Here is an 18859-nt window from a genome sequence, read left to right as displayed (position 1 = left end):
AAAAGCACACTTGCCCAACCCTGCAACATCTATTCAAGAGGTTTACCATCCTATTGTGTTTGAGATTCAGCTCTAATTATCATTCTGTTCTCTAAAATGTTCTTTATATTTGTAATATCATCATAAACACTCTTCATATAAGCAGTAAATTCACTCTTACCTTCCAGCACTGCTCACTCCCTCTCCACCTCTCTGATATGCCACTGAAAGGAGAGACAATAATGAGTTTCCAACATGATTTCATCACTGTAATTAGTCATCACATCATCATCTCGGCCATTGTCATACAAGGTCAACACAATATTATCAATTTGATTTTGAATTGTCAAGCTTAGCTTAGTGAGTGATGATGGTGGGTATGCTTCTTTTGTACGAGTGTGCGTGCGCAGTTCAAGTGAGCGTGTGTGTGTGTGTGTGTGGCATAATTTCGGCTGAGTCACACACACAGCAACAGGAGCAGGAGGATATGTAAGAGGCTTATGAAGAACAGAGATGCAGAGCTCTTTGGTTGTCTGGCTCGGGTTCAGTGTGTTTGAAGCTCTGCACGCTGCAAGTTGGACTCTTTCAAGAAGCTCTAAGCTGCCGGTGTGTGAAGGAGAGATAAACTTCCAACTTTAATTACAATCTCTTCCCCGAGAGGAGAGAAGGTGGAAGAGGGGTAGGTAGGGCCTTAGCTGTGTCGATTCCCTGTCTATTTTTCAAAACAGGGAATGGGTTTTGGCCTCTGCATGTAGCCAGAGGAGCTCTTAGATTAGCTCTCTAATGCAAACCAAAGTATCACAATCTGGTTCTAGATTAAAATCAGCATAATGTACTGTAACGTCCTGGTTTTCCACTGAGTACCAGGGCAGGGATTTTCCTCTTAAAGAAACAGAAACCTAACCACACAAGCAAAGAGTGTGTTTCACCTGAAAGATTTCCAGCAGATCCTGAAACAATCTTGCAACTACAAAATTATTCTGCCTGATTGCAAGCCTCAAGGCAGACAGAAACAACACTACTACTGTTTAGATATGAACTCTGCACAGACAGGATCAGCCAGTAGAACCGCAAACACACAGTACAGTATTGTCTCACTTTTACTTCCTCTCACCTATTCACTGTGCCACATTTGCCATTGCACTAAGAACTGCCAACACCCCTGACACACCTCCGGGGAACAAAGAATTTCAGACAAATGAAAGTCCACGAGAGAAAGAAAAAAAACAGGGAGAGGGCTGTAAATACAACCTCGCAGAGAGAGAAAGATAGAGAGGCACAGAGAGAGCTTTTCTGTTATCTGTTTTACGCTGTGTCACTTCAATTCACAGATAACCTCCTTAGCTCTGCTGCCGCTCGCCTATCTAATTGGTGTGTTGGAGTGCGGGTGATGTGTCATTCTCTTAAATCTCATATGTGGTTGCTAGCAGCCCTTTGATCAAGTTACCACTAGTTTTAACAGCCTCTCAGTAGTGCAGTCTGCTCCTCTTTGAGCATTACATTCTGACAACCCCAAACATTTGGTGGAACATTTATTTCTAGGTAGATCTTTAAGCTCTGGTAATGATTGGCTCCTTTTATTTAATAGTGTCCCTCGCTGACTAAAGATTCTGTCGCTGTCATCTATTAGGACCGCTGCTGCTCAGTGTTTCAAAAATCAAATATAGTAAAAATGTCCGGGGCACAAATTCAGTGAATACATGAAAACAGTATGAAGAGTGCTTACCTGTAGGTGTGAAAGTAAAGGATGGCACTGTCGGGAGACAAAAAAGGGAAATAAAATTAGGGGAAAAAACCTTGAATTGAATTATTGTGCATCAACAATATCTGAAATGAGTTCCTGTGACATAATTTATCTTCTTTATCTCTACATAGATTCTGTTCAAGTACACAAATATATTCATTACAATTACTCCCCAGTTATGTACAACACTTTCACAAAAAGTATTTTAGCCTGTCTTCACACGCTACATGCTGCCCTCTAGTCTTTGATCCCCTCAGTTATCCCTGGACCCCAACTGGGGGAAAGTGAGTGTTGAGGCAGCTGCTGGTTCAAATCCTGGCCCAGACTGTCAGAGGCCTGCTGGGAGGGGGTCACACACCAGGGAGATATCTGTTGCTATCTCTTACACTCACATCATCACCCACACAGCTCAATTACTCACACTTTGTCATGGAAGGTGCCCTTGTACAAAACAGAAAATTACTGTAGGAAGATTTAGTTTGTGTCTATAATGGCTATTGTGGTCTGTGGGTATCTTCTCTTTCTATAAAATGCACTTTGTTGCAGTGTATTGTTTCCTTCTTTGAAAACCCACAGAATAAATACTAGAGTAAAAATAGCTGTTGATGCAACATTGCACCATGCTGGTAGTCATCCAGTTCACTGCCTTCAATCTGCTTCTTTTTTTTTTTCTTAAAAGACATGCTGCACTCAACCTAAAACTGCATCTGAGTGAGACACCTGAGAAGAGAGAGATACTGCTGTTGTAACATTTTCATTTCCTCAATTAATCCACGCAGTATCTGCGTCAACAAATGTCCTGTAAACGACACAATCATTTTATCATGTTCGAATATCTCCTCTTGATGCTCAAATGAGTCTAAAGATTTGAGCTTTCGGATGGCTTTTATCAGTTTGATGAAAGCCTTTGAAGAGGAGACAGACTTAACACTTGGTAGGCAAAACAATCTGTGAGAAATATAACCTTCAAACTCAAGAATAACGTTTCCACAGCTGAAAGATGGTCAGTTCCAGAGTAGATTCAGTTGTAACTGCACTGTGACTCAGCAATTATTTATTTGCTGCAATTTTAGGATTTTATTTCTGATTTGTTTAGATTATTGTCTCCAGCATCATGTAATAACACTTGCACTATGTTGGTTTGCACAATTACATTCATTGTCAGGGAAAAAAGAACAAAAAAAAAACTACCATATACTACTGGAATATGACAACATCAACGTACACTGTAGCTGTGCACACACACGTACACAAGTCCCAATTCGACCTATTTCACCCTGAATGCCGATTATTGCTTCATGTGGTTGCAATTATGCTCTTTTCAAAACATTCTTAGTTACCAGTTCCAACAAAGACCTTGGCCTCTTGTGGTCTGGGTGTATGAGGAGAAGAAGGGGGGGGGGGGGCATGTCTGCCTACTGTGCCTCTGAAGAGCTTTTTCAGTTTATGTGAGTAAACATCAGCATATAGAATCACAGAGAGCTGGAGGGTAACCTCGGCCTACACGGTATGCTTCTGTATCACCTGGCGAACCAGATGAAGATGTCTCAGCTTGCAGGCATACCATTTCTTCACATAGCAAAACTAACTCATATTACTAACAACATATTAACTATTAATGTGTTATCAGACTTACATGATCAAGATATCCTTTGAAATGTCATATTGGTTTTATTTTATTTTATATTAAGTAGCATAAACCTTAAAGAAAAATCTGAAGTTCTGAACACAGGTGGGTGTAAAAGACTTGAAGTTGACGGTTAAGTCTTTTAAGACAGCTTAAGGAAAAGCTTAGCTGAGGTGTTTCTCACTTTCACATGAGTCACATGACACACCACTGTTAGCATGACCGCAGCGGATTCAAAACATGGATCTAGTCTGTTTTCTGTGTGACAGCCCCAGATTAGCAACAGCTAAGTCTGCCTATTGTCTGTGTGTGTCTTAGGGTTGAAGGGTGGATCTCCTCTAACCCTGGCAGTCAGTAGTAAACCTGAGCCCAAGAGTGAGGAATAGTGCAGGTAGCGCTCACAGGCAGCAGCTGCACAGCCCAAGGCCATACATTAAGTCAGCCCACACATAAATGAGACTCAGAAAGAAAGGCTAATAGCTCTCTTTATACTCTAACTATTGTGGGCAGAGGTTGGGCATGTCATGAACCCTGTCACTTTGACTCAAGTCAGGTAAAAACCCACTGGGTTACGCTGCAACTCTAAGAGCGCTGAAATGCACACAAAACACACATATGGCCAGGGATTCTTGGATTTTCAAAACATATGGGAAGTAGTCGCTATTAACAGGATTGCTCAATGCGCCACTCCTCCGTATCAAAAGGCCTTGCTCTAAAAGGACAGCGAGAGTACTTCAAGCTTGTGAAAATGTCAGTATGTCCTTCATAAAGAGGGATTATGGCAAGACAGTCTCTTTTTCTCAGCACAGTCAGAAGGGAGTTGCTAAAAGGGGAGTTGTTGGACCTCAAAATGTACTTTACTGAAAACACTCTTCACACGCCCTTGCAGAATCAGCATGACAGAAGTATGAAAAAGAAATAAAAGACGTCTTCATGCAGCACTCTCAGTGGGGGCTCACATCACATCTTAGTACTCTACTGGAGAATACCTCCACCTGGAGCGCTCCACAAAGACATCTTTCTATGTGTGACAGAGAGGATGTGAAATAGGTTGACAGCATTTGGGATGACAAAGATGGAGGGGACTGAATTGAAACAGAAAAAAAAACACAGTACCACACTAATAGGCTAAATATTGCACTCTGCAATTTCTCACCAAATTTTGTAACTGAGAGAACCTCCTCTAACCTCAAACCAGTAATGCAAATTGGAAATTCAAATGCAAAGTCCTAGTACTGTAAAATATTGCACACATGTTGCACACTGACCCTTGCGTATGCCTGCATAGCTGCTGGAGAGGCCGTTCCTCTTCTTTCGGTGTCTGTACAGCCAGATACTGAAGACCATGAGGATGATCCAGCAAGCAGCTCCTATGCCTGCAATGAAGGCCGGCTGCTTGACCACATCAGAGATCTGCTGGGACAGGGGGTTCTCCGGGTTCATGGTCTCTGACATTCGTCCAGATGCATCTGAGGATGGAGAATGGGGTAGTGATTGGAGGAGATGTAAGAGTGGGATTAGAAAGGATAAAAAAAAAAGTACATTTGGTGGTGCAAGAATTGGATGGCACACACAAAAGGAAAGGAGTTAGAAATGTGATAGCATAGCAGAGGAAATTTTAAAACCTAAAAGTGAGACCAGGTGGAAAAGCCTGAAATAGGGGAAAATATATTTACAATAAATGGAGTCAGCACAGTACATAAATACGAACATTCCTCTGTCTCCTGACGCACAAAAAGATTCTTCATCTCAGCAGGTGAGTATGAGGCTGGGTTGTGGAAATGGAGTCGTTTCTCTCTATTATTCAAAAGGCTTTCATCGCAAATCCCAGTCAACAATGGCAGGTGAGCAGACGCAAGCAACCAAAGACATTCAAACAGAGCCTGTGCGCCACACAAGCCTGATGGAACCGGATAGGAAAACACAGAGAGGCATCATTTACTCCGAGCAATGGTGGTTTCATAATCATATAAATAAATCCAATGAGATGATCCTCAAATACAGACACCACAGTAATTAGCAAACTGAGGCACATCTGTGGAAAGCTGAGGTGCAAAATGCCTTGAAGCTGTTTCTGCTGCGAAATGCACTGTAAAGGCACTGTCTGTACGGCTGCTCACAAAAGCCCGCTCTCAGTCTGTTTTTCTCATCTGTCTATTCTCTCTGTGCTCTCCCTCATGCGTGATACATGAAAGACTTCTCTGAGTTGCCCCACCCCCACGCCATTCTGAAATTTCTTCATGTTCGTGTTACTTTGTCTTCATCTCTTTTTCTCAAGTCTTTCATGTTGGAGCCACTCTTTTCTATCAACTCTCTAAGCCAAAGGCAAAAACATTTCCCCAAAGAAACCAGCTCCCCGCCTTTACCCCTCCATATCCTTGTGTCTGTCTTTGTCTCACTCACTCGGTCCATGTCTCTATTCGACTGGCACTCTTCTCACTTCTCTGTCTTCTCAATTTGTGGCTCTGTCTGGCCGAGTGAACGGAGCATGCCAATGTGACTAAGCAGCCCACAAGGGACTGTACAGGTATCTAGGCTGGGATGACGCATACAAGCTCAGAGTGTGACAAATGCATTTGGGTGAAGCGCTGGTCCCCGAGGCACATTGTTCCACTCCAGTGTTGGAACATGGCAACAATCACCACAGGAACTCTTCAAGTGAGAGAAATTGTATCAGTCACAGCTGATGCTTCTTCATGCCCATCCCAGCCTACTCAATCACACATTTAAAACCAGATGGAGTTCTCTCTCCTCTTCATTCTGATATTCATGTGTTTTCCATCCCTCTCCCGTGTAGGCCTGCTCAGAGCTTTGGGGAATAAAACTGACAAAGTATCTCAAAGAATCTGTCCGTCTAGACAAAAAGAACAAAAATAAGAAGTAAATTACAACAAATAGCCCTGATGCAGTCAACACTGTGTTTCTTAGCATTAATAACATGTCATGTCTGAGCCCGGAGTGCAGGATTCATTATTGCCTTTGTTGTTTGAAGCAGAGCAGAGGCAGAAAACATTGCATCCTTGACTGGAGAGCAGAGCAGGGTGGAGTAGCTAGCTCCACAGCTCTGCTGCACAGGAATTTAATGTTCCCGTGTTGGTCGCAGTGCCAGCGACTGTAGGGAAAAGCCGACTTAGTGTGCACAAAAACTGAACAGACAGATCAGCACTCTGTAAGTTCCCTGTCACTCAAACTTATCATACACTTCCGTGGCAAGTTTAATGATGTTAGTATAACAGTAATCACGTCAATTACAGTTTTAGGCATTGCTGTTGATAATGAAAGAGAAAGCAGGCAGAGGCTTGAACATGTCCATTACTACAAAGAAAGGAATTGGCGTAATTGTCTGTTTACTTGGCAGAAAGTCATATTACTGAAAAGCTCTTAATTTGAGATGACTGGATTAATGCCATAATTATTTGTCAGTGATTGGGCTTCATTCTGTGGGCAAGGATTGCCAGAGGACAAATACATTAAAAAACAGCATGTATCCACTGGAAGCCAAACAAAATGATGATATGAACTCCTACAGAAACGAAGAGGATCATTCTACTCACCGAGCTGGAAAAAGGTGACATCGCTCTTGACTCCAGGACCGGCCCCGGTGCTAGCTGCTACCTCCACGCTGTAGCGGATCCCTGGGGCCAGACTGGGAATCACCACGGAAAAGGTTGAGCCGTCAACTGTGCGGTTAATGTGGTATCTGCTCTCATTCCCCAAGCACCAAATCTGTCATAACACAGACAGAGACAAAGTGTAGAATGAGGTACTGTTATGAAAGCTTTGTGACAACATTCAGTTTGGTAGCTGCCACTGATCTTTGTCCCTGTAATTGGTTGGTGCTGCAATTGCAAAGTTTTGCACACCATGGGTATTGAGTTACATCTCTGAGGTTGGAAAACATTTTACAACATGGCTTTATGCTATACAGGCTGTTCTGAACACAGAGTCAGTATTACCTGAGCTAGCCATAACACATCAGTGCAGGCTTGAGCCCTTGAAAAACAAATGGGGATCAGTAATCGCCCCCATAACCCAATTTCAGCAGAAGCTAAGTGCTGTCACTCCCAGGAAGGAGAGCGGTCTCCTAAGCTGACTCAAACAAGGGTCACAAAGAGAACTATACATTCACTTCAGCATGAGGCCTGAAGACCTCTACATCCTGAACCCCTGACATTCTGCTTTCTTAACCCTCCAACTCCTCCCACTGGTTAACTAGGTTAACGTACACACTTCCTTGGGAGCATACTATACATGTGTGTGCGTGTGTGTGTTCGCACTAATGTGATGTGAGCCGCTGGGGACCTGGCTCAGTAATGAGCAGGGAACGCTGTCGAGTTGGACTTAAAAACCATGAAATTACTCTAAAGCCTATCACCAGAAAACATTTACCTGGAAAATGAACAGTGGCTTAACTTTCTCACTGGCTTTGCCTCATCTCCCTTTCCGCCACTAACCTATATTCCCTGTGACACAAAAAGGCTGTCCAATTAAAATACAGGACTTCCACAGCATAATGTATGAGAGAACAGCACTGTCCAAAGTGAGGCTATCACACTAAGAGCATACATTATCAAGTAAGAAGGAGGAAAAGGTGACTCGGAAAGAGGTGCTATAGGTTGAATGATGCATTAGCGCAACCCACGACCTGAGAAATGACTGGAATTATAATAGAGGTCTGTCTCTTTATTATTTTGTCCTTGGTCATTATCATCTTCCACTCTACTACTGTACGTGCAACCTGCCTTCACATGAATATCTCTACTAAATCATAAAATATTTTTGCTTTTTAAATGTCAAATTATTCTAAATCTCATTTGTATCAGTGTAGGATTTGAAATGCAGCATCTGTCATGGATCCTGTCATGCAAGGCCAAACCTTTTATCTTCCACAGGGAAAGGACTGAATACCATTAGATGAAAAAAGAAACCCAGCAATAACTACTGCATAAATTGCTCCACTATACATCTTTGAAACGCCACACAATGTAAGAGTCCACAGTCTCCACCAGATGGCACTGTTTCACAACAAGTTTTCACCAGCTACCCTTCTTTTGACTCATTTTAATCTCTGTCTGCACACAGAGGGGGGAGCACTGAGGATTCTACAAAGGTGCATCAAGGAATTTGTTACCTTTCTATGTCTGTGCAATGTCTCTGTTATCTGCTCTGTCTGCATCCCTGTTTGCGTGTCATTTGTGTCTCTACAGCATGAGTCCCACTTGCACACACTTTAGGTAGCTGCTGGCTGGTTTTTTTGTTACCTTGTATTCCTGGACCACCCCATTCTGCTCCTCTTCTGGAGGGGGTTGCCAGGAGACCACGATGGCGGTCCCATTGTCCCCGCTCTCCGTCACTGTAACCTCACGAGGAGGGGCACTGGGGGCTGAGGGGGGGTAGACAAAAGATAAAAAACACACCTTCATACATGATACTGATTTTTTTTTTCATAACTGCGTGCAGTCTCTCCTCGTCTCGCCCCATTTAGCTGTCAGAATTTGTCCTTTATCTCTGTGTGAGACTAAAACTGAGGTGAGAACAAAGGACTAATAATCAAAACTAGGATGCTTTCATCTGAAAACTTGAATACAAGTGCTTTTGTGGGTAAATAAAAACAAATAACTATACTCTAAACAGATATGGAGTTATGATGATGTGGTGTATGCTGGTGTGTGAACTCTAACTCTGTGGTAATTAAACTGAAATAATTATGAATGCAATAGAAAAGACATAATCACAGTGTGAGTGAGTGCTATGAAAACAGGCAGTTTTCTGCTAAGGAGAGAACAAACATTATGTATAGAGCTCTGAAAACAATTATCAACAAAAGTGGGAACAAAGGAGAATTTAGCAGGAAAAGATCAAAACCCTCCCACACATGCAACACACACAAATATACTCTCTAGTAAACACTTTACACTCGCATTTCTCTTAACTGTTCACTACAGATTAAAATTTGCTGTTGGGTTTCAACCAAACCTCATGAGACTGCCACAACCACACCCTATGAAAAATTAGTACAACCCTTAGTACTGGAGTGTTGCATATGGGTTTCCATAGGGCCTTTTAAAGAGCTGAACATTCACACTAACATGCTTGAATACACCGCATTTTAACATAGAAAAATCCTTCCCTCACTGCCTGCTGTGAACAGCTGTTGTATGCTCTCGCACATGCAAGCTGTGCATATAAAATTGTGTAAACATGAAAACATGCCTGCACACATGCAAGCACTACAGCGCATTTGCACACTCATACACATCCCCCACCTTCCTCCAGTGTCTTGCCAATTTTGACATCACTGTCTGTTCCCTGGAATTCATTGAAGAAGGGGCGGACTTTGAATTCGTATGTGACTCCCTTTCGAAGCTGCGGCACAACGGCGCTGTCCTCCCCGGGAGTGCGCACCTCGAACACAGCCCATTCACTCCTCTGTTGCCCCTCTGGTGAAGGCCTGTACATCACCTTGTAGCCCTGGATGTACTGCACCTGCTGCTCCACCTAGTGAGAAACCAGACAATAGGTGGTGTCAGCTCGACTTGATTAGGTGCTTAACAGTTAACAGTGGAAAATAATACAGCAGTATAACAGATTGTAGCATCACTGGACAGCTATGGATTTATGCGACTGATACACCAGGCGCTGGATCGAATGGCATGCTAACTCATCACATCACTCCTCTGGTTATCCATCCACATCTACATCTTTCTTTTTGACTGTCTGTCTATGCGCCATTTGGAGCAGCAGCGATTTGTGCAAACCGCAGTATGAGGTCATTGGCCAGAGGTTCCTCTAAGTCTGGAGCTGGTTAAATAGGGCCCAGGCTCCCAGAACAGCCTGTCTCATCCTGTCCTGTTCTCCAGTGTAGTGACTGGCTGCTGAAGTCAAGGGAGAGGGGGAAAGGGTACCTTTATACGGAGTACCAGAAGTTGAGAGTAAAACAAAGTGAAATGGAGTTTGATGTAGCTAAATAAAGAGGATATATGTAATTGGAATGGATTTGTCTGTTAGTTTAATCTAAGGATAATTAATGTTGCTTTGTGATCCAGAATGTTTATAGAAAAGAATAACCGCTAACCAGTATGCTAATATCCCTACGAGTCCCTGTGGAAGGCAAGCAGCACTGGCTTGTAAAGATTGTAGTGATTTCTTTATCCCTCCCCCATAAAATATGCTCCCGGCTCAGGTGGTCTTCATTAGCCTGAAAACTGTGCAACCATTTACCACAACACAAAGGAAAATGTAAAACCAAGAAACTCCACACTGGGAATAGATTTAACCCCACAAAACAAGGAAACTGTGGCGTTTAACTACAATGTCAGTCTCCCTCATGTCATGTGTTTTTCTGGAACATTCCAAGGAGACGGGGTAACTGGGCAGTAATGTTTTAAATCAGTCTTGACATGTCAGTATCCTTTTCACGTTTCCCATTCCCATTCATCACTTACCTTGGCACTTCATAATACCAGGGAATGTAGGGGTGGCGTTATGTCAAAAGGCAAAGCAGGTTGAATGTGCCTTCAGTTAAAACAAAGGCCATTCTGCAAACAGATATCTGCTGTGTAACTGGACAGCTATAATCTGCAGCTTTATTATGTCATATTCTGAAAAAAGGGCATTAAGCAGCTCAAATTCAGGTGAACACACTACTTCATATTCAGCTTGCAAGGGGAAAGAAACGTCACCATAAGCTCCAAGTTCTATCCTTCTTCCTCACCCACCTATCCGCTTTAACATCTGTAAGCCATTTCCACTTAAGAGTATGAGTTGGCCGCCTCTTCCTTCTCACTTGTATTATTTTAACAGCCGTGAAGTGTTTTCAATCTGAGAGGGCATAGACTGGCACGCCACACACTGCTATACGGTATTATATGGCCTATTGCAGAAAGCTGTGCTCTGTAGTCCAGCTTTTGGGCGGGTTTGAGAGGTCCACTGTGGGCATGGCTGCAGATCTTTGGTCTCTGGCCAGCCAACCAGCTCAGGGCCCATGCCAGATGGACACTAAGAACACTTAGACTGTGTTCCAGGCTGCTCTCTGCAGTGTCCTTCTACTTTAGGGTGCGAGGATGTTAGCACTTTAGCTCGGCTGAGTGGCCTGACAAATTGACCGTAGGCACATAACTAAACTAACCTTGGAGCTTTGGTGACCAGCTATACTAATGATCCATATGGCAATCTGTAGCTGGCTGCAGCTGTGTTAAGAACAGTCATTGAAATTCAGGCATTCTTGATACTCACCGTCCACTGTACCCTGACAGAGGAGGAGGAGAGAATGGTGGGGTTGTGCAGGTGGATGACCACTTCCCCCAACTCCCTCTGGATCTGACGATGGTCCACTCCCTGACTAGTAGGGGGGATATCTGTATGCAGATGAACAGAGAAATGAATTGATCTAGCCTCAAACTACCAACCAAAAGCAAAAAAAAAAAAAAAAAAAAGAGTTCTCACCTTGTGTTTTCACAGCATCAGTGATAGGACTGGGATCACTCAGCCCATAGGCATTGGCTGCCCGTACTAAGAAGAGGTAGACGGCACTGGGCTTCAAGCCCTTTAGTACAAATGACTCAGTTTTCACATGCTCTGCCAGGGTCTGCCAGCTGCTCCCTGATGCATGACTGTGGACACACAACAGAGAGAATTGCAGTTTAAAAGGTTTTAATACAGCCATGCAATAATTTGTTTATTTACGGTCAAGCTGATTAGTTTTACCTGAAGGCCTCTATAACATAGGAGGTGGGTGTGGCTCCAGCATTAAGGTTAGGCTTCCAGGAAAGAGTGACAGAGGTCCGGGTAACATCAGTGACCTCAGGTTTGGAGGGGGCACTGGGGATCAGGTTTGGGTCAGTAGGTCTGTTTGGCTGGACTGGAACTCCAAACTCTAAATGTAGAACAGACAGAGGAAAGGAAACAGGTGAGAATATAGTTTATTGCTGTTTCCCAGTAAATCCCTCCAATCTTCAATTCTGTTTTTCTCATTTGGCTTGTTCTTTTGGACATCATAATGAATAATAGTACAACATATCCAACTGAAATGATTAAAAAACTCTACACCTGTTGATAGAAAACTAATGCCGATGGACAAAAATCTCACTTACCTTGGACCTCTAAATAGGCTTTCCATGAGGCCTCACCACTGGGTGTGGAGGCGATGCAGGTGTAGGTGCCGGTGTCACCAAGCTGGCGGAAGAGGGGGGGCATATTTGGTTACATGGAAATTATTTCAACGCCTGCCATAGTTTCCTGATCTGGTAGCAGTCTCTCCCCCTCTTTCTGCTTCTTGCTATCTCTCCCCCACCATCACTGCTCTGCTTATTGACATTCTGACAGAGTCTGTAACAGGCAGCTGTCATTGCCTGATAATCTCAATATCATCTCTTTCATAGCAGGAACTGGGCGAAAGCAGCTGGAAAGGCCAAGTGGCAGACAATTCCTAGTCAAATGGAAAAGATTTTCACAGGATCATAGACTAATTGGAGACCCTTTTCTCTGTCTACCATCCCCCTGAGTACCAAATATGGAAGTGGTTGCTCTGTGGAACAGATGTGGTGGCAGTTTGGTCATACCTCAATTATGCAAACGCTTTTTAGATATAACTTTGTTCAGAAAAGTGAGGTACAATAAAATTTCAGAGCACACCTTATTGAAATCTGAATATATGTATTATGAGCCAGGTGAATTACATTGTAAGTTTAAAAGCAACATTTCGCGACATGCATATGTCTAACAAAGCTAGGAAGCACTTGGAGAGGCTGAACAATCCTCTAAATCTGTTATTTTAAAAATAAAAAAAACATGTTTAGACATTTGTAATCTGCATTTACTTTGGACCCGAATCAAAATACACATAATGAGAGACAATCGTCTAGAACGTGTGCCAGATATTTTTCATTCAAAGTGCACTAGTTCATGAGAAAACAAGCAGAAAAAAAGCCCTTTCTCAAAAAATTCTTGGATCGGTACCTGTATCTGGATCCTGACCAAATACAAATCAAGTGCTTTTTGGCTCATGGCCTACATTTCCTCCAAATTTAATAGAAGTCATTTGACAAGTTTCATAGATATTCTGCTAGCTAACAGGCAAATAAACAAAACAGAAAACATAACCCTGCCGGCAAAGGTGAAAAACATGACATATTTTCCATTTGCTATATTTTTTAAATGTCTGCGGTGTCAACTGCATTCAAAGTCTGTGAGTAAGACAAATAATTCTGTTGTGGTTTGTTGGTGAAGCAGTACGCTAAGGGCTACTGTGCTGGTGTATAAGCAAAATAAAGAGAGCAAAACAGAAAAAGATAAATTGTTTGAATAACTGAGTGTGAACATGTTCTGCCAACGACCCACAAAGTGTTTATTTCTTTGTCTGGTAGGTAAGACTATGTATTAAAACTCAATAACAATAACACTCACGCAACCACATTAATAAAATAAATTACCTCACGCATCAAAAATGCCTTCATTAAAATGTTGTCAAGTAGAAATGAAAGGTTCATTAATGTAAAATGCCTGCAGGGTTTACTCAGCTACATCAGGATAGGGGTTCAGACCATAGACTGTAGATTTAGACACATCCCCTACTGCCTGCTTCTCACTGGCAGCCCAATCACACTGCAATCTTGTCACCACAAGACATGCCAGCATTCATCAGAATACCACAAACTGACGCGAACTCTGACCCTGTGACGCCTCCATCTGGAAGACACGTCAGCACCCCCTACTTGTCTCTCCCTAAGAGCGTGTTCAGCATCACACAGCTTGCAATCTCAAACACACACACACACACACACACACACAAACTCGCTCACACACTAAATTACACACAAAACCCACTGTGCTTGCTGACTGACAAGAACTACAGACTGTCTGACTTCACAGACTCCATTTCAAACCCGCGACAACTGACTGACAGCCCACTGAGGGCTGGTTGCTGGCAGGGAACACATGGTTTATTTACCAACCAGCGGGGGTTTGCCGAGCGCATTATAGAAGTGATATGGACAACTTTGAAGTTCATTTGAATGGATTGCGACATTAAAGGCAGCCTAATAGAAAATCTTGATCAAAAACATATTTTTACATAAACATAGAAATACAAGGCCAGCTTATACATTCATAGTCAATCATAAATTAACTCCAAATGCCACAGTACAGTGGCTTTTACTTTGCTTGAAGTTAAAAGGGATCTGAGCATGTGTGCAGGTGTCTTACCTTTGCATAGCGGATCTGCAGTGCACCTGTGTCCAGCTGTTTGACCCTGGAGTCATGGGTGGACACCAACACTCCATCCTTCCTCCACAGGATGGTGGGGGTGGGGTTACCTGATGCGACACAGTTGAGGACCACTGTGCCGTCCACAGCCACTGTCTGATTGGTTGGGCCCTGTCTGATCACTGGCGGCGGGCGGTCTGACACAACTATGGACGGAGGAAGTCGAATGAGCAATTATGTGGAGGAATGGAAGGACAAAAACTGTGAAGCTGTTCATGTGGTGTAGCAAGAACGAGAGAAACGGAGGATTCAGACAATTATATCCAGCTTGTGTGGAGAAACACACAAAAGGCAGAAAATGGTGAGAATCTGACAAACAGCATGTAACAATGTAAGCATGTGAAAACTGCAAGGGTAGTGGGAGACTAATTAAATCCAATTTTAAGAACTGGAAGCATTTTTCTAATCATTCAGCAGCAGGAGTTGAACTTAGCCAAATAAAAGCAGCGTAATTAAAATGAAATGGCCTCAGATACTTCAGCCTTCTCGCTGCAGCTCTACCAGATGCCTGGCACTACACATATGAACACACGCAGCCAACAATCCCCTGGCCCATCCCCCAACCATAAAACACAAAACAAGGGAGAAAATGCTTATAAAAACATCTAGCCAGAACAATGTTATTAGCATAAGGACGTTTAAACTCCCCCTCCCTGCTTCCCAGCCTGTGAACGCTGAGTGTTCAACCAGTAGACAAAAACACACACAACAAATAAAGAGAAAGCATTTATATGAGAGACACAGAAAGAGGAGCAAGAGGAGGCCAAAGAGAGAGAAGAAAAAAAAAGATGAGAGACTTTAATTACATGCACCTGATCATTTCTTCATTTTTATTTTGTCTCTACTGTGTGTGATTCATCATGTTCCTGCTATATGTTGTCTGCCTCCCCCTGATTGTTATTATTATTCATAGCACTATTAATGACCATTGCTGTCAGCTCTACTGATTTACTAGCAAGTTACATTCAGTGAGGAACAATCAAATTAATACCTAACACAGTGTAAAGGCAACACATAATAATGTATGTGTGTGTGCATAGATCCTCAGAACCATACTGCGGTGTAATCTCTGGCCCGCTTTGTCTTTGCTTTTGTGTCAGGGATGGTGCAATTACTAAAATATTGTCAGCATGACCTGTAATTACCAGATCTGCCTGCGGAGAGGTGGTGGCCTCAGTGCAGTATGCTCACTTTAATAACTGTTATTATTATCCAGAGAGCAAGACAGAATGAGAGAGAGAAAAGTGGAGAGAGAGATGGAGCATACCATTGTAGGCCTGAAATGAAGAAGGACATTTGGTAAATGAAGGGATGAATCTAGGTGTGTCATAGACAAAATAATAGTTGCCCAGATCGCTGTGGGAACGGTGGGAATTAAGCCAAGGTTAGTCCACCAGGCTGACGGGGATTGGCTAGCAAAGTAATTAGAGGACCCAATCCAGACCTCACCACACGGCCACAGACTTCCAACGGTAGACAGCAGCAAGCCAGCCATGGAATACTGAAGGAGACATTAGCCAGTGTGAAGCCAGCAAAGCCAAATACTGAGCCACGGTCTGGGTGCACAGGCACCAGAGAGTCTCTACCTCTGACAGGAACACATTGACCAGGCCAGACCAAACCTCACAAACCTCAATTCGGATATTAATATGCTCTATAGCACAACCACAGTATTTCAGATGAACAGCATTATCCTCATGAGCCAAAGATTATCTGAAATACCAATATTTATCCAGTCAAGTTTTTCGTTCAGTGTTCCTCTAATTCCCTCTGAGGCTTTGCTGTATGTAGAAACTGTGTTTAAATGGAAAGGTTGCTCACCATCGGTGACCTCTAGTAAAGCCTTGGTGATGACACTGCCAGCAATGTTGAGGGCCTGGCAGCTGTAGTATCCCATGTCTGAGCGTTCAGCATCAGTGATAGTCAGGTCCCCAGTCTGGGATACAGAAAACCGGCTGGATGGTTGAGGAGGTTGGTAGGAGAACAACAGGTTCTGTCAGGGATGAAAATAGATCACATGCAGTGAGACTAGAGCAAATTAATTTGACAATTTTCTCTCCAAATTTGCAAATATATGCAAATTATCTGTACTGAGATTCAAGCTATAAAGTGAACAAAATAGTTCTTTACAAACTTTAAAATGATTTATGCTTTTCAAACTAAAACAGATGATTTTCAGGTGCACTATTACCTGAACTTATGAAGCATTTTGGCATGAAAACCTTAATTTTATTTTGTTTGTTTATTTTGATTACCTGACTGCCTTCCCGCTGCCAGAAAATGGCTGGCTGTGGGTTACCAGTGACCTCGCACTGGAAGGTGACGGTTCTGCCAACCCCAACCACCTGGTTCCTTGGTCTCACCACAAACGCTGGGGGCACTGGAGGACAGCCATGAGAGTGGTTAGTTATTGAATAAACAAACACACCATACTATACTACTGTAGTTCTCATCTTTACAGTTACAAGTCATCTGGGTTATTTGACTGAAAGGATTACAGCTCTCTTTCAAAACTTTGCATGGTGTGTGCACAGCAGATTAAACAGTACGCTGATAAAATTCAAAATGCAGTCATATTGTCGATGTAATGAATAGAAAAAACAAGCCCTCTGATTTGCATGGGCAAGGACAGAGACCATTAAAATTTACATGGAAATGGGGAATAAATTTGAGCCATCTGTCCATGCTGCCACCCTCCAATAGCACCCTCTACTAAGATGCTTTATCCATGCATCTTAATGACAAATTCCAGCTCAGACTGAGTCAAGTCAATCAAGTCAGTTTTATTTATATAGTGCCAAATCACAACAGAAGTTATCTCAAGGCACTTTTCACATAGAGCAGGTCTAGACCATACTCTTTAATTTACAGAGACCCAGCATTCCCCCCATGAGCAAGCTCTTGGTGACAGAACGCAAGGAAAAACTCCCCTTTAACAGAGGTTTTTCCATGTGTGGTGTCATAGGAGTGTGGTGTCATAGCCAATGTCCTCTATGCAGCTCTACAGCAGTGGTGGAAAGTAACTAAGTACATTTATTCAAGTACTGTACTTTACTTGAGTATTTCCATTTTATGCTACTTTATACTTTCACTCCACTACATTTATTTGACAGCTTTAGTTACTTTTCAGATGAAGATTTGACACAATGAATAATATAACAAGCTTTTAAAATACAACACATTGTTAAAGATGAAACCAGTGGTTTCCAACCTTTTTGGCTTTTGATGTCTTACAAAAAAGCAGTGTGTAGTCGCGGTCACATTTCACATGTCTGTGAGTTGTTAACAGCTCCACCAAATAGTGATTTTTCCCTCTAAACTTCTCACTTGATTTAATTTCAATAAGTGTTCAAATGATCCAATATTTCACGAAAAATCAAAGATTAGAGAAAAAATCCAAAAACTGAAAACAGATTTGTGTATCAGAACTTTGTTTTTCCTTCTTTCCTCTCCCATTAATCATCTCACGACCCCTCAGATTTATCTGGTGACCCTTTGGAGGGGCCCGACCCCTAGGTTGGGAACCACTGGACTAAAGTACCTAATTGTATATAAAATAGTTCAAACTAGCTCCACCTCCAGCAGCTACAACAGTAACATGCTGCTTACAGACTGATGCTTCGGTATTAATAATCTAATGATGTCACATAATAATATATCAGTCAGAGGGACCAAACCACTACTTTTACTGCAATACTTTAACTACATTTTGCTACTAATACTTACGTACTTCCACTTATGTAGGATTTTTCATGCAGGACTTTTACTTGTAATGGAGTATTCCACCACTGCTCTACAGTGACATTAGGCCTTGCTCTTCTAACAGACTGTCTATGTGAGGAGACACACCCTAATGTAGAGGTTCACATGCAGGCCGGTTAAAACCTTCAATTCAATGGACACTGGATACAATCTCTCAATATTACACACCTACTAACATTTAAATCCTTTTTATACAGGGGTTGTGTAGAAAAGCAATCTGGAAACCGTCATTTGAAATATAGACATCATTTGTCCATGAATTAGATGGGATGTTTGGTAATGCATAAAAGAGGAAAATAATAGAATGAAATGATGCGGCTTTACCTTGGAGGACCATGCTGAGCATATTTTTACCCATTAATGTCCTTTTGTCACTGTTGCCCTTGACAACAGAAACATGAGTGCTGATTGGAGGGTGGAGAGGTGATGGGAGGAGGATGGAGGGGGGTTCTGACAGCTTCCTGTCTCTGTCAGGGCGGTGAATA

General features: G+C 42.5%; 1 protein-coding gene and 1 long non-coding RNA gene across 4 annotated transcripts in view; one reads left to right on the top strand and one right to left on the bottom strand.

Moving 5' to 3' along the window:
• Positions 1-18859, bottom strand: part of robo1 (roundabout, axon guidance receptor, homolog 1 (Drosophila)) — a 127987-nt gene that overhangs the window by 12578 nt on the left and 96550 nt on the right. For both annotated transcript variants that reach the window (XM_067595132.1, XM_067595133.1), the window contains exons 7-19: positions 16868-16992; positions 16434-16605; positions 14553-14758; positions 12443-12524; positions 12057-12225; positions 11796-11962; positions 11586-11707; positions 9617-9848; positions 8612-8733; positions 6905-7076; positions 4619-4819; positions 1706-1732; positions 161-203 (exon numbers count right to left, since the gene is read on the bottom strand). In XM_067595132.1, the coding sequence (XP_067451233.1) occupies positions 161-203; positions 1706-1732; positions 4619-4819; positions 6905-7076; positions 8612-8733; positions 9617-9848; positions 11586-11707; positions 11796-11962; positions 12057-12225; positions 12443-12524; positions 14553-14758; positions 16434-16605; positions 16868-16992 (1840 nt within the window). The remainder of the gene's footprint in view (positions 1-160; positions 204-1705; positions 1733-4618; positions 4820-6904; positions 7077-8611; positions 8734-9616; positions 9849-11585; positions 11708-11795; positions 11963-12056; positions 12226-12442; positions 12525-14552; positions 14759-16433; positions 16606-16867; positions 16993-18859) is intronic.
• The window catches only part of LOC137186311 (uncharacterized), a 30612-nt gene that overhangs the window by 6708 nt on the left and 5045 nt on the right, over positions 1-18859 (top strand). Inside the window, exons 1-2 of one of the 2 annotated variants that reach the window (XR_010929000.1) lie at positions 14765-14913; positions 16890-17014. This is a non-coding gene — a long non-coding RNA (uncharacterized lncRNA). Of the gene's footprint in view, positions 1-14764; positions 14914-16889; positions 17015-18859 lie in introns of those variants that run through there. The other variant, XR_010928998.1, reaches the window with a different exon arrangement.

Source organism: Thunnus thynnus, chromosome 7 (assembly GCF_963924715.1).
Source record: "Thunnus thynnus chromosome 7, fThuThy2.1, whole genome shotgun sequence".
NCBI lineage: Eukaryota > Metazoa > Chordata > Actinopteri > Scombriformes > Scombridae > Thunnus > Thunnus thynnus.
This window is presented reverse-complemented; position numbering and strand designations above follow the sequence as displayed.